This window comes from Rhododendron vialii, chromosome 5a (assembly GCF_030253575.1).
Source record: "Rhododendron vialii isolate Sample 1 chromosome 5a, ASM3025357v1".
NCBI lineage: Eukaryota > Viridiplantae > Streptophyta > Magnoliopsida > Ericales > Ericaceae > Rhododendron > Rhododendron vialii.
In genome coordinates this window covers 35,767,206-35,782,387 of record NC_080561.1, presented here as the reverse complement: position 1 = coordinate 35,782,387, position 15,182 = coordinate 35,767,206, and the positions used below count along the sequence as shown (strand labels likewise).

The window sequence follows — 15,182 nt, the reverse complement described above, 5'->3', positions numbered from 1 at the left end:
ATTTGCTTTATGCTCACATTAAAGTGAACCCCCATATTCTAATTAATGAGCTTTCTACAGAGCTTGAAATATGAAGATTTGGAGGCATTTTCCAAGTCTAATGTCACAATTTGACACCCAGAGATGCTGGTACAACTATTGTAAATGCGACTTTCATCAAGCACAGATCACTGTTGGTGTTGGTGGTCTTTACCAAATAATAGACATTGAGCCAATAAAACAAACAATAATCAAACTACGAGAAAACACAAACAATTGGTTATGATCCAAAGCAAGTCATGACGTCAAGAGCCGGGCACATAGTTTTTCAAAGACTTTTCTAACAATCATGGATGTGGGATGCAATTCTTAGGATGCAGTGTTTAAAGCTAATAACTATATTGTTTCCTTCCCCGGACATGTAGCTACATACAACCTCCCAAATGCATGTAAAGAGTATTGGGCTAACCATAAATTGTATGATGCGAAATCACTGATATAGAATCCGGTCAGCAATTACTCATAAATAGCAACTCAATGCCCACTGTTTTGAGTAGTTTTCTTTTGGCATCAAAAGATTTTAGTAGAGGCATAACTTTCAGAGAGAGGTCAGCAAAGAACAATAAACAAATACCTAAATAATTAATTGAGCTTCAAAAGTCTGTTTTCCAAAATATAGAACGAGGTAGATATTGTACTGAAATCGTGAAACTGCCAAGACTGTATATTGTCTGGTTAGTCATGTAGTAAAGGTCATGTGTTTGACTCATGTTGCTTGAAAAAGTGGGCAGAACAAGAAACCCAAAGTACACTTGTATAGTAAGAGTCAGTTGTTGGTCACAGAGCTAGAGGATTACCTAAATGCCTAAAATTAAATGCACTGCTGAGACCATGAAACTTCTAAAAGCCAATAAATCTAGAATTAGTAATGTCATCAACTAAACTGCAAATGTACAAGTCATGCTTCACAGGGACAGCAATTTGAACAGAAAGGATTCTACCATACATGACCTTTGACGAGTTAAACACAAAAATATGCAATGGATAATCATATCCTATTTTACAAGTACCTGGGTATAAGCAGTGCGTGTGGATACATGCCTAGTTATCAGAAACTACCTAACTACTAAAGTTTAGGGAAGAAGGATATTTAGTCAAAAGTTGGGTACGAAACCATGAACCTTCTTAAACACATGAATCTATTGCGATTGTGTACTGGATAAAATTTGGATTTAGGATGTTGACGTCATTTAAGGATGTAATCCAAATTAAATGGGACAGGACTTAACTCGAAAATGGAATTTCTCTATCCCATTCACGTGAGAATCTAGAATCCCTCTTCATTAGCAAATGTACGCTTCTTCTTCTCCGAATATCATAATAATTAGGGGATCCAGTCTGATTTGGAAGCACGCACTGGACATGCATTCCATACGTTAGCCCATGGTATATAAGGAGTGGGTACACCAGGGTAACAAAAGAGTCCAAGCCTATCAAACAATGAGTTAAATTGAATTTTATTCTGCATGGTTCATTGTATTCACCAGGGAAAAAAAAAGGATGCAAAGTTTGAACATGTTGTGATCTAGTGTTAAACTTTGTGTGTCTTCTTGCTGTCATTAGGTTAGTTTGATGAAAGCATACTAGATTCATTGGATATTGTTTTAGCCTTACTACTTACTAGCCAAGGGGGTTACTTCTAGTTCTGCCATCTTATGAATTTGTATGTTCCTAGAGTGTCCTTGCTCGTTCTACCACAAATCTATGATATCTATCCTACCATTAACTTCTCGACTGTAGGCAATTTAATAATCACTTGATCTCTTAGTTCACCACTCACCAGCATTCTAAAAAATAGACATAATCTAACAGTTGTCCTGCATCATTGCCCCTCTAAATATTACAATAAACATGATACAACAGATGCAGTCCTACACATAGCTCACCATGCTTAAATTATATGGATAAATCAGAACCTATCTCCCCCCTTAACCCCAAGGGGTTGGCCTGGTGATCACACCTAGGTCTCACGTTCGAGACCACTTATGTACTGCAAACTCTTGTAGTCTGGTGGAGCCAGTCCCAGGAATTGGTCGATGTGCGTGTAACCTAGCTCGGACAGTGCGAGTGATCAAAAGAAAAGTATCAATCTCTGCCTTCGTATAAATAACCGAGGTACTTAGTTTCTGCTCACTACGACCCCTAGTTCCGGGTTTCGCTAAAGCTGTATCCTGTATTCTGTTCAAATAATACTTATCTCGCAAATTAAACATGCTAAATCAACCCAAATTTTCAAACTATCAGTAATTAGGCATCTGTATTTCTCCAGGAAGCACCAAACCAGGTTCTAAATTAGTCTCCTTTTTTTCCAAATCCATCAACCAATTCAAGCACAAATAACACCTCAAACGTACGTATACACAAACCCTAGATCATGGAGAACGAGATATGTTAAAGCCCGGATCAAACAAGACAGATACCACAAATCAAAAATTCCAAATTGAGATACAGATTTTTGAAGTCTCATTGAGCATACCATGCGAACGGACGGCGGAGTCGCCGGAGTGTGATCAGCTACCTCGGCTTCGTAGTGTATAGAGCTCGAGAGTTGAACACGAGCGACGTAGTTGATCGATCGATCTGTCTATTCGGTGAGAGTGCTGGTGACAGTGGACTCGCTTTTATTGGGTCCGCTGGTCGTTCGGTTTGTTTGTGAGTTTGGTCGCCGCACGAACGACAAGATTCGATTTTTGAAGACAGTAAAAAAGTAATTTATTGTAAATTTTTTAAAATCGATATGGATGATTTATTTTTAACAAGTCGGAAAAAAATTAGTCGAGATTCGTGTGAGTTGGCCGGACATCTTAACCGTCGAAACCATAGTCACTCATTCTATCCCAACTAGAAAAAAAAATTTATTTTTACGACTATACAATTGACAGTCTATTGAATTGCCACTGAGGCGAGAAGAATGCCAAAAAACACAATTTTCAATACAGTTTCAACAATTTCCAAGGTACTTCAACACGTAGGAAGTTGTATTTTTTTTTTTTGGGGTCATTTTCTAACTTTATTGATAGCCTATTGGCCTATTATTATCATTTTCCAAAATTTTACATTTGTAGGAAATTTTACTATATGCAATATAAATTTTGTTGATATATCTCAATTAATTTTATTAGAAAATATTTTTTAAAATCACATAAAGAAGTATACAATACGAGATATAAGTAATTGAAAAGTGGCAAGAATTTTCAAAAAATAGAGTGATACCCTAACTTCTCGGAATAATAGCTAAGTTTAGGTCCGAAACTTCTAATTATTGATCAAAATACCAGGATAAATTTTCTATTTCATTCATAGTAATCATGATCTTATCAATATGATTTTTAGGAAGATCAATATTCTTGAAGGGGAAAATTTCACGTAGGCACCTGACCTTTCACACAAATCACTCATAAACACCTGACCTTTCTTAAATTTCATATAAACATCTGAGCTTTCTAAAAACTTATCAATTCAACATCTGACCTTTCTTAAATTTCATATAAACACCTGAGCTTTCTAAAAACTCATCAATTCAACACCTGTCGTCATTCCTCCGTCTAAAACAAAACGGAAAAAAAGTTAAGTACTCCAATTTTTTATTTGTTTGAACCAGTGCTAAGATCTTATTTTTTTAATCATTTTATCCTAAAGAATCATAATTAATTTTTGACTCTAAAGCTCTCGCTAGTCAGCCCTAAGAAAATCGTAGAATCAAATATCTCTTAGGGCTAACTAACGAGAGCCTTAGAGTCAAAAATTAATTATGATTCTTTAGGATAAAATTATCAGAAAAATAAAATCTTTACACTGATTTAAACGGATTGAAATTGGAGTAATTAATTTTTCAACTATGTATAGACCATTTATATATTAAAAAATATGGTTAAAAAATGAGGTGCTCCAATTTTCAATCCGTTTAAACCAGTGCGAAAATCTTATTTCTCTGATTATTTTATCCTAAAAAATCATAATTAATTTTTGACTCTAAAGCTCTCGTTAGTCAACCTTAAGAAAATCGTAGAATCAAATATCTCTTAAGGCTAACTAACGAAAACCTTAGAGTCAAAAATTAATTATTACCCTTTAGAATAAAATGATTAGAGAAATAAGATCTTCATATCGGTTCAAACGAATTGAAAATTGGAGCAATTAATTTTTCAATCATGTATAGATCGTTTATATATTAAAAAATAAGGTTAAAAAATTAAGTGCTCTAATTTTCAATCCGTTTAAACCTGTATGAAGATCTTATTTCTCTAATCATTTTATCCTAAAAAATCATAGTTAATTTTTGATTCTAAGGCTCTCGTTAATTAGTCCTAAGAGATATTTAATTCTACGACTTTCTTAGGGCTGACTAACAGAACTTTAGAGTCAAAAATTAATTATGATTCTTTAGGATAAAATGATTAGAAAAAATCTTTGCACATGTTCAAACAAATAAAAAATTGGAGCACTTAACTTTTTTTCCGTTTGGTTTTAGACGAAGAGGTAACGTCAGGTGTTGAATTGATGAGTTTTTAGAAAGCTTAGGTGTTTATATGAAATTTAAGAAAAGTCAAGTATTTATGTGTGATTTGTGTGAAAGATCGGGTGCCTAAGTGAAATTTTCCCTTCTTGACGAATTCTAAAAGTGACAATTTCGATGATCTATGCGGGCTGAGAAAAGGCCCAAATTGGCTCAATTGCGCAATAGAGTACAAGCCCTTTTTGGGATTGGATAGGATCCGCCGCTTTTTCTATCAACTACTTCCTCCATTCTTGTATAATAGTCCCACTAGAAAAGACGAATAATTTAAAAAAAATATGAAATAAAGCACTTTCAATGCATCATTTTTTAAATTTCTTGAAAACAAATTAAAGCTCTCAATTAGTTCTTTAATTTGGTGTCAAAAAATTCAGGAACGGATGGAATATTGTTTTCCGAATCCCACGTGATAGTGCTATTGATATAGCGCCAACGTATTGTTCCAATATCTTCCACAATTCAACAAAACGTGTGATTGTGAAAAGAATTTGAAAACCAAGCGTCGATACTCCTGTGCAACACCCTATGTTTTTTTCTTTCTTATGTGCAAACTAATCAACAGTTTAGACGTAAAATCTTCCTAGTATGTGATAATGACTGATTTGGGGACCCGGGGATCCTGTACAGCGGAGTGCCCTATAGGGATTGTAGTGCAGCACACAGTCGTTAATTTCATCAATCAACGGTCCACATCAAAAATCAATTATGACCGGTAATGAATGATTCTTACTGGTCATAATTAAAATTCATATCTCAATCATTCATTGTCAAAATTGATAGCTCGTATGGGCCCCTACAGAATACCTTGTAGGTCTTGTACTACAGGATTTTCCAATTCCTGATTTGGACTCATAGGTAGGTCTTCCACCCATGTGCCAAGAGAACTTGAGTGAGTGAGGCCCAGGGCCCAGTTCCATCACACGAGTAGCTCCAAAACCATAGAGCATGTGAATGACCCAATATAAAAACCTTGCATATTTACCAAGTTATTTAAGATTTTCATTCTTTTTTTTTTTATATAACTTAGATTTCCATACTAGCTTTTCGACTAATTTTGGGATACAAATCGATCCCACCGCCCACCTGCAGTGCTCGCAATTTAAATGAATTGATCCCAAAAAAATTAATAGCGCCTGAGATTCCGAACCTATTTAATATTTTTCATTTTTCTCAACCAACCCACCTTTATTTATAAGCTTGGGTGTTGTGTGCATGTGTTGTATGATTTGGCAGGTGCAATAAAATATTTCAACCACTTCAAGAATATTCCTTCGCTCCTCATTGGAAAAAATGCATCTCAGTTGTGCCCATTCTCAATGTGCCAAGTTGGCAATTATTTATAGGAAAACAATTTTGGCACTTCACTTTTTTATGATGACACTTTAAAATTTGTTAATGTGCCTTGCTATGTATAATTTATATACTAAAAGACAAATTTTAGAGTGCTATTATAAAAAAAATGAAGTGCCAAAATCATTTGCCTTGTTTATAGTACCCCTTGTTCTAAATTATTGGTTCTATAAAAAAAAAGTGCAATTTTTTAATTAAAAAAATCAAGAACCATCGTGCATAATTTTTTAAGTTCCTTGACACCAAATTAAAAAACTAATTAGGATCTCTAATTTGGTGTAAAAAAAATTTAAAAATTATGCACGAAAGTATTTTAATTTTTTATCTAATAATTACACGTCTTATTGTATAAGACCAACAATTTAGAATGAACGGAGTATTACTTTTTTGGCTCTATCTTCAACATTTTTTTATATTTTTTTTTATCAGCATGGAGAGTTTATAATTTTCAATTCACGTAGTCCGTATTTAAGAATAATGTCATAATGATTCTATTTTCTTTCGCAATTACGACACTGTTTTGACAATCCACATGATAATGATAGCAATAAATAAATTTGGTAGTAGTACAAAATTTCATACCACTATTAATTCTGACATGCCGTAGTACTGAGAGCCTGGAATGGCCCATCTCCCCATGATACATAACCTCACATGTCATATAGGAAATTTTTTTTTTAAGTATTAAATTCCTCGTATGCCATAAGTTTTGTTTTGCGACTTAGGCTCCGTTCCGAAATTTTTTTTAAAAAATAAGTATTTATTTTGAAACTTTTCATTCAAAAATAAGAAGGGTCATTCCATAAAACCCAAATAAGAAGTTTCTTTCACATTTTCAAATTCAAAAATAATGTAAATGAAAAAAAAATTCAAATTTTTTGCACCATATTAAAGATCTCAATGAGATTTATCAAACAAGATTCATAATGATAAGAAAATTATTTGCGTAAACACATGATTTTTGAGCTTGAAGTTGTCTTATACAAAAAATAAGACTGTTGCTATTAGAATGGGCGCCGGCGGAGGGAAATCGTACCGACGGCTGCGCCGGGCCGTCTCCGGCCACTGGACGGCCAATCCGAGCCGTCCAAAAATTCTATAAAAAAAAATCGAGGGGGCTGGTGTGGGAATTAACGGCATCCGAGGTGTGTAGGGTGCTTGATCCGAGCACCCATTTTTCGTGTATATGATTTCACACGAAAAAGGGGTACTCGGATCAAGCACCCTACACACCTCAGATGCCGTTGATTCCCGCGCAAGCCCCCTCGGTCTTTTTTTATAAAATTTTTAGACGGCTCGGATTGGCTGTCCGGTGGCTGGAGAAGGCCCGGCGGGACCATCTGTACGATTTCTCTCCCCGGTCGGTCGGTACCTATATAAATTCTTCCAAAATAAGTACAAACTTTCTTATTTTCCGGAACAAGGCTTCTTATTAGACAAAAAATAAGTTCTTATTTCGGTTCTGGAATGGGCCCTTAACCATGTTGCAAATAGACAATTATCCAGAAAGTGCATTGAAAAAAGCAATTAGTAGTTGAGATTATTCGTTTTGATGATTGGGTCTCATATATCAAAGTGAATTTCAACTATTAGTTTTTTTTTTTTTTGTTGGGTACTTTTCGGGATAATGTTTCTTAATCCCTAGCATTCTCGATAAAATAGTGCCACTTGCATGAATGTTGTGGACAATGTTGTACAACTTCTTGTGTTCTTAAACTTTTCCATTTTCAACATTGTATGCATCCACAGAGGATTAGAGGGTGAGTCCATGTGTAAAAGAAATTAGCCAAAACAATACTCCATTCGTCTCCTTCCTTTACTTTCTTCTGGGGATTCCAACTAATTAAGGGATACAATCATTACCCTTTTGAAAAATTATTTTTCTCATTTTATTCTTCAATCATTACGTTTTCTTAATTTTTTAGTACTACTAATTACTCCATCTGTCCTAATTTAATTGTCACTTTTGAAAGTTCGTACTACTTTTTAATTGATGATATCTTATGATTTATAATATTTTATGTGATTTTTAAAAATATTGTATTATAGAAAAAATAAAGATCTATCAAATAAGATCTATATTAGATATAAAATTCATTACCAATTTAAAAATATAACTAATTTTTTATATAGTTAGAATAGAACGAGGGGCAAGTAAATTAGGACGGAAGGAGTAAAAAAATGAAAGGGTAAAAGAGAAAATTCCTTATCTATTACCCATTTAGTTATCATATGGGACAATCTTTTTGGAACGAAAAAAAGTGTTAATTGAAACTAAAGAATGGAGACGAAAAAAGTAAGTAAAAGTGAGCTAACGAAAGTTTGAATTTCTCCATACTCCATAAACTCGAACATCAAACCTCCTTTTTAGAAACGTAAAGGTATCACCCCATGTGCAAAGAGGCAAGAGCCACATATCTTTGTCATATAGGCCCATGGTTAGGGATAGTAAAAACTTCCGAATTCACTAGCTAGCTCTAGTTCTCATCTTCATTCTATGTGCGGTTGGCACTTTCCGGATTATCCTTTCAAAAATAAGTATTTATTTATAATTTTTAAATTTAAAAATAATAGGCTTATTGAAGTAAAAAAAAATGCAATATAGATCTAATTTTATAGATCTCAATAAGATCTATCAAACCTTAAAAAAAAGAATTAAAAATTTATTTTTATAAACCTATTATTTTTAAATTTTAAAAAAAGTCCTTAAAAAAATAATTACTTTTTCTGAGAATTTGGAACGGTGCACTCACTAGCTCTATGTTTGGTTGTCACTTTTCTAAGCATTTAATACTGATTTAAAAAAGGTTCTCATAGCCTTGGGCCAACTCTCGAAAGCCAACGCTATCCAATAAGAGTACAACATTGACATGTTAACCGAAAAATAAAGATGGTTTTATTTCCATCTTTATTTTTCCGCTAACCGAATAATCATCATTAAAAGCCTACGTACCTTCTTGCGTGGGCGGATTAGTGTTTTAATTTTTTCCGATATCTCAGTTGTTCGGGTCAGTTTACACATACGTCGATTAATCTTGTAAACGTACCATCCCACCATCCTCTTTGGGTGTCAATTTTTCTCGGTATGACTGGCCGCTAAGAGCATCTCCAATCCATCTCTCACTATTTCTCCATTTTGAAGACTGAAAAAAATATATTTTATTCAAAAAGTAATTTTGGAGAATAGACAACTCCAACCCAATTCTCTATTTTTCACCTCCAAAACTCTCCTCAATTCTTCTTGTTCGATATTGTTTTTTTTTTTTCCCCCCTCTTTTCATTAGATGCATGCTTTGTTCTCATTTCAGCTCATTCTTCATACCAATACAATAATAGGATGATGTAAATGAGAAAAAATAATATTATGAGTTTAAATGGTTTGAATTTACATTTGATGTTATTTCAAAATGCATTTACATATACTTAATATTAGACTCATTTTGAAGGTATTATTATTGTCTTTCTAGTAATACCAATTTTGTAGAAAAAAGATACGTAATGTAAAAGTTATATGTAATTGACAAAATTTTAGCAAAAAAGTAAATAGAATATTAGAGAACTAGAGAAATGAAGATGGGTTGGAGGCATGGATTCTCCAAAATAGAGTTTTGGTGCCCAAATAGAAATGGATCGAAGATACTCAAACATTCATTACACATGATCAGGAGTTTCAAACCCGAGACCTTAGTACAGAAGCTGAGTCCCAAAAGTTGACGCTAGGCCAAATTAACGGTTGGGGTTGATTAGTTTTTCAATTTGTAGGGGCAGAAGGTGCTGGATAATACGCATTATGTGGAGGAGGTCCCATGTGCCAACCAAACATTAGATTCTACTACAAGATCCAAGAGATCGAGGTTTAGAAGAGCCAAATTTCTCCATCATTTACCCCACAACACAATAAAAATGAAAACACTGTTACATGGTTGACTATCAAATTCTCCTAGTTTTAGTTTGAAGTTTCAGCAGGAAACTTTGAACCGTAAATGGTCTTTTTGGTAACCATCTTTGTCTTCTGTTTTCACTTTCAGAATTGTCATAATTTTTTTTTTTAAAACACAGAAGGGTAAGACGGTAGATTTTAGAAAGTAGCCAAAACTCTCTTTCGCTTATTTCGAAATGTCAAAACCGGTTGTCAAATCTTCACTAAAAATAGAAAATTGGAAGTGCTACCAAATAGACTGTCTGTAAAAGAATCGCCATGGCTTTGGAAAGCTCAGTGGAAACAAAGATACTTCTGCAAAACGAACATATTTTCTCATCTAATATTCTACGAAAGACCAAAAAAAAATAAAAAAAATCCTTCCGTCTAATTTATGAGTCGGTCGTTTCGTAGAACCCTAAAAATACTAGAAAACTCATTCAGCTCATGGGCACAAGGAACGGCAATAGTTAAGGGAAAACAAATAACAATAGTAAGTAATCAATAATAACAAAAAAAAAAAAAAATCCATTCATTTGTTTGCTTCATTACCATGAAGAAGTACAACAAAATTAAAGACCGACAAGAAATATGCACTACTTTTGTCACTTTACTTTACCAAACCTCTACTCTAACTCTTAATGCCTGCTTTTGACTAATGAGAGGTTACTTGTGAAATCAACAAACACAGCTCTCCACAAGTAAATTGAGCAAACAATTAAGCCTATCCATCCAACCCCCAATGCAAGAAAATGACTCCCACCATTATCATCTGTCTCCTGCTGGTAGCATGAGCCACCTAAAAGGTCCTAAACCAATTGAAGTAGGGTGGATAATAATGCCATGCCAGAAATGGAATGAAATCTGGACTATTAGATTGTCGAATGGACGGCTTGGATGGTTTTCAGTACGGTATTGTGCACCTCCTGGCAGAGCACCATCTCCGTTTCCTCAAAGATGATCCCAAGTCCCATGCAAATAGTGACTCAATGATATTGCGAGGTTGGTACCAAACAAACGTAATTAAGTATTAAGTACAGAAGATTATGAGGAAGTCTCAACCACTGGTTAGGATTAGACCGACCATTTTCTTTTGGGCTGATTAGCCAATCTAATTTCCTTGGCCAAAAAAAAAAAGATTAGCCTATTTAATTTCAAACTTAGGAATGACAACGGGCAGGGTGGAGATAATATCTCCATCCCAGAGCATATCTCAGAAATGTTACATACACTACCATCCACTACATCTTTGTGAGGCTCATCCTGAGTCCCAAAAAAATACAGAAAAATGTCCATAAATTTTAGAATAAGGGGCCCTGTAAAAAATCAGTTCCAACGGATATCGGTAAATATTATTTCTTGATTTGTAGGGGCGAAACTGCTCAACTGTACAGTTTTTTCCCTACGAATCAAGAAATAATACTTATCGATATTTGTTGGAGCTGATTTTTTACAGGGCCCCATAATATACAATTTTAAAATTTATGAACATTTTTCTGTATTTTTTTGGACTCGAGATGGGCCCTACAAAAAATATAATAGATGGTGTAGTGGTTGGAGGTAGTGTACCTAGACTCATTGTATCTCCAAACGGGAAATGCGGATCCAAACTCTAAAAAGAAAAGAAAAAGCCTCTACCTTCCCCTGTTAGGGTTCCACAAACAAATAAACTGACATAAACAGAGGAATTTTTTATACTGTGTTTATATACATGTATTTACAATTCATCCTAACAAAATAAAACGGGGGATAAGGGGCAGGCATCCCGGCCGAGATAAGTAAAACCGCCTATGACTCATCCTTGAATATTTTTTTAAATCAATCTCCAAATCACACATCTGATCCCCGAAAAAATCCATAAATTCCCAATCTGCTGGACGGGGCGGGTACAATTGCCAACCCTAATCCATCAAATTCCGAATTTGTCTCTACCTATTGTTACTCATAATTGCAAAATGTGGTGATTTTCGAATTGGGAGATGATGTTGTGCAGTGGTGTGCGCAGCACCATGCTGTACACCTCCGAACTGTCGGATTATGCATCGGATGGCTCGAATCTAATCTCGTACTGAACGATTCTCGATCATTGATTGCCTTGCTGATAAAGAGGTGGGAAAAAATGTTAGAGACAGGGAATGCGATAGCTGTGTTTCTGATAAAGAGGTGGTGATGGTGATCACAGCAAACAAATGTAATCATGGCAAAAACAAACCCAAAATTGGTCCCCAAGTCCCAATATTCTATGCTTACAGCAATGCCAAGTTATGTGCTCTACACTCAAAGTAAACAAGTGCCATAAGAAAAAGGTGGAGATGGTGATCTCACAATAAACAATTGCACCTTTGTAATAAAAGTAACCCAAAACTGATCTCCAAATCCCAAGACTTTAAATATGCTTCCAGTAATTCCCATGTTATTGTGTTCTACATACATACTTTAATAAACAAATGTAACTACAAGTTAACTTAACAAAACAAGGTTATGATGTCTCAACAACCGCAGGCTTGAAGCAGACTTTCACATCTTTTGCCTCCGTGTCGCAATGCACTCATGTTCACCACAACGTGTTGATAACTTAGAAGAAAGAGAAAAAAAACCCGCGAATCTCTTGAAAAACAAACATGCGGTTGGATGTGGGAGACAGGAAAATTTGAGAACGGAGGATCGCGGGCGCCGAATCAGACCATGCCCACACCGCCATCGTAGCTGCGGTCGGAAGAGGAGGAGGAGGTGGAGAGACTGATCATGGCATTCAAATCGGACACACTATCTTGCAAGTTGAGTAACAAATGAGAAGTGCTGAAACTCAAGCAGGGCCTAGCCTTGGGGACCACAGGGACCTCAGCCTCACCCACAAGCATCTGGACCACACCCCTCATGCTCGGCCTAGCCATAGGGTCAGGGTGCGAGCAGGCCAGCCCAACCAGAATCACTTTCCTCATTTCCAACTCATCAAACTCCCCACCAAGCCTCGAATCCACAGCCATCATCAGCCTCCCATCCCTATGCAAACCCCAAACCCACTCCACCAAATTACTGCTTCCACCCTCTTTTTTCCCCACAGCAGCACTCTCTTTCTCGATAGGCCTCCTCCCGCTGGCAACCTCGAGCGCCACCGCCCCGAAGCTGAAGACATCGGTCTTCTCGGTGGCCCTCCCGGTCAGCAAGTACTCCGGGGCCAGGTACCCCATCGTCCCGGCCGCCACGGTCGCGTCCGGCGACTTGTCGTGCTCGACCTGCCTCGCCAGGCCGAAATCGCCCAGCTTCGCGTTGAACCTTTCGTCCAGCATTATGTTGCTGGTCTTTATGTCCCGGTGGATCACCTGGTTTTCGCATTCTTGGTGCAAGTATGCCAGGGCAGAGGCCACGCCCATCAGGATTTTTCGCCTGTGGGACCAGGGCAATGGCATTCTTGATTCGAACAAGGCCTTATCGAGGCTCCCGTTAGGCATCAAGTCATAAACCAATAGAATTTCCCCCTTTTCGTGACACCAGCCTTGAAGCCTAACGAGATTTCTATGCCTGAGCGTTCCAATTATCGACAATTCGGATAAGAACTCTGCTTTCCCCTGCCCATTGTGACTACACCTTTTAACTGCAACAATGTCGCCACTTTCCGGTAATATACCCTTGTAGACGGTCCCGAACGCGCCGTGACCGATGATTCGGGATGAACTGAAGCACTTGGTGGCCAATCTGAGCTCCTTGTAGCTGAATTCTTTCGGGATCTTGATGATTTCCGATCCGAACGAATCGGGTTTTCTCACGTGTTTGAACTTCTTGGAGTAAACCCAGATGAGAAGAACAGCAAACAAGGCTAGAAAGAACGCCCCGGCTGTCACTACCCCAACCACTGCTCCTGGGCCCTGTTTGCACAATTGGCTATGACATTTGGTGTTTTTCTCTACGGTTACCGAGTTAGTACTACTGTTTGACTCAGTTGGCGTCAGAGAAGGCGGCGGCGGGTTGACAATATCAGCCGTCGGGTTCAACAAAGTAGCCGGTGGCGAGGGCGGGCTGGGCAATGACGAAGGTGGCGATGACGACTCGGCCTTCGAGTCCACATCGAAAGAGGAAGTAAAACTCCACCACTCGATGCTGTGCGACTCGGTACTCCCCTGAGTCGACCCGGAGAACCCGACGAACATGGAATCCCCCACGTACTCGCCGAGATCGAGAGGGAAGGACAGGAGCGGGGTCTTGGGCTTGAGGTTGGAGTACGATACCGAGACGTTGAGCACCTGAGTCGACCCGGAGTAGTCGACCCACGAGTTGACCTGGTCACCGCTTTTCAGATCCACTCCAATCGTGTCCAAATCGCCCACCTGAGCCGACATCATTTTTTTTTTTGACATAATGAAGAAAATTATATTAATAACTAGACAGCATTTACATTACGAAGTTTATTACAAGAGAATAACTTATTCACGGAAGAGTAGTGAATAAATTATTCATGGAGGTGTTCAATCTCGATCGTACAAAAGCATTTTGGAGGGCCAAGATCGAACTCCACCATTGAGCTCCAGTTATTCTCTTGTTACGTAACAAATATCTTGGACAAAACAAAATGAATCACCTGAGTCGACTCCATTGAGTCCAGATCAAAACCGACGTGATTTCCGTTAACGTCGTTGAACTCCACGTCCATAAGGGTATCGAATTCTATCGCAACGGTGCCGTTCGGGGCGCCGGTGGGGGTGATGAGGCCGAGGTATCCGCCGGGGGCGCCGACGGAGGTGTCGTCCGGGGAGATGACGAAGGCGAGGCCGCCGCCGATGGAGGAGGGGTTGAGGTTGGAGACGGAGAAGGAGAAGAAGGTCGAGAAGCTGGCCGGCGCGCGGGTCCCGGGTCGCCGGAAGGCGACGGGTTTGGAGTAGAAGGCCCTGCCGGCGCCGGAGTTGGGGACGGCGAGGTCGCGGGTGAGCGCCACGCTCCCGTTGTTCAGGCGGGCGTCGCCGAGGAGCTTCAGGCTGGACAGGGTGAGGGTGCCGAAGTCGAACGATGTGTCCCCGGTGACATTATCGGAAAAACAGAGCAGCAGAAGGAATTCTATGAGAAGGAAGAGATAGCAGGAGAAATTGCCGGGAAGTGACGTCATTGCTGGGCTTTGGTAATACCCATGAAGGAATTTGTGATGGGTTTGTTGTCTGAAGTATGGAATTTTCCTTTTTCGCTGGATTTTAATCACGGGGTTTTAGAGAGAGAGAGAGAGAGAGTGATTGTATGCTTTTCCTTGTAAGCGGAAGGAAGGAGTATTGGGGGAGCGAGAGAGGATCCAAAGGAAAGTGACGACGACAGGTGGATGGGTTGGCACGTGTCCGTGTAACGGTAATATTATCTCTCAGTGGGAAAGAAGCT

General features: G+C 38.0%; 1 protein-coding gene across 1 annotated transcript; it reads right to left on the bottom strand.

Annotated features, from left to right (window-relative positions):
- Window positions 1–12,145: 12,145 nt before the first annotated feature.
- LOC131326654 (L-type lectin-domain containing receptor kinase VIII.1-like) lies at window positions 12,146–15,081 on the bottom strand. Its single transcript, XM_058359505.1, has 2 exons — window positions 14,401–15,081; window positions 12,146–14,149 (listed from the first exon to the last, which is right to left on the bottom strand). Exons 1-2 carry the CDS (start codon window positions 14,920–14,922, stop codon window positions 12,503–12,505), a joined length of 2,169 nt encoding a protein of 722 aa, XP_058215488.1. The 5' UTR covers window positions 14,923–15,081; the 3' UTR covers window positions 12,146–12,502.
- Window positions 15,082–15,182: the final 101 nt, after the last annotated feature.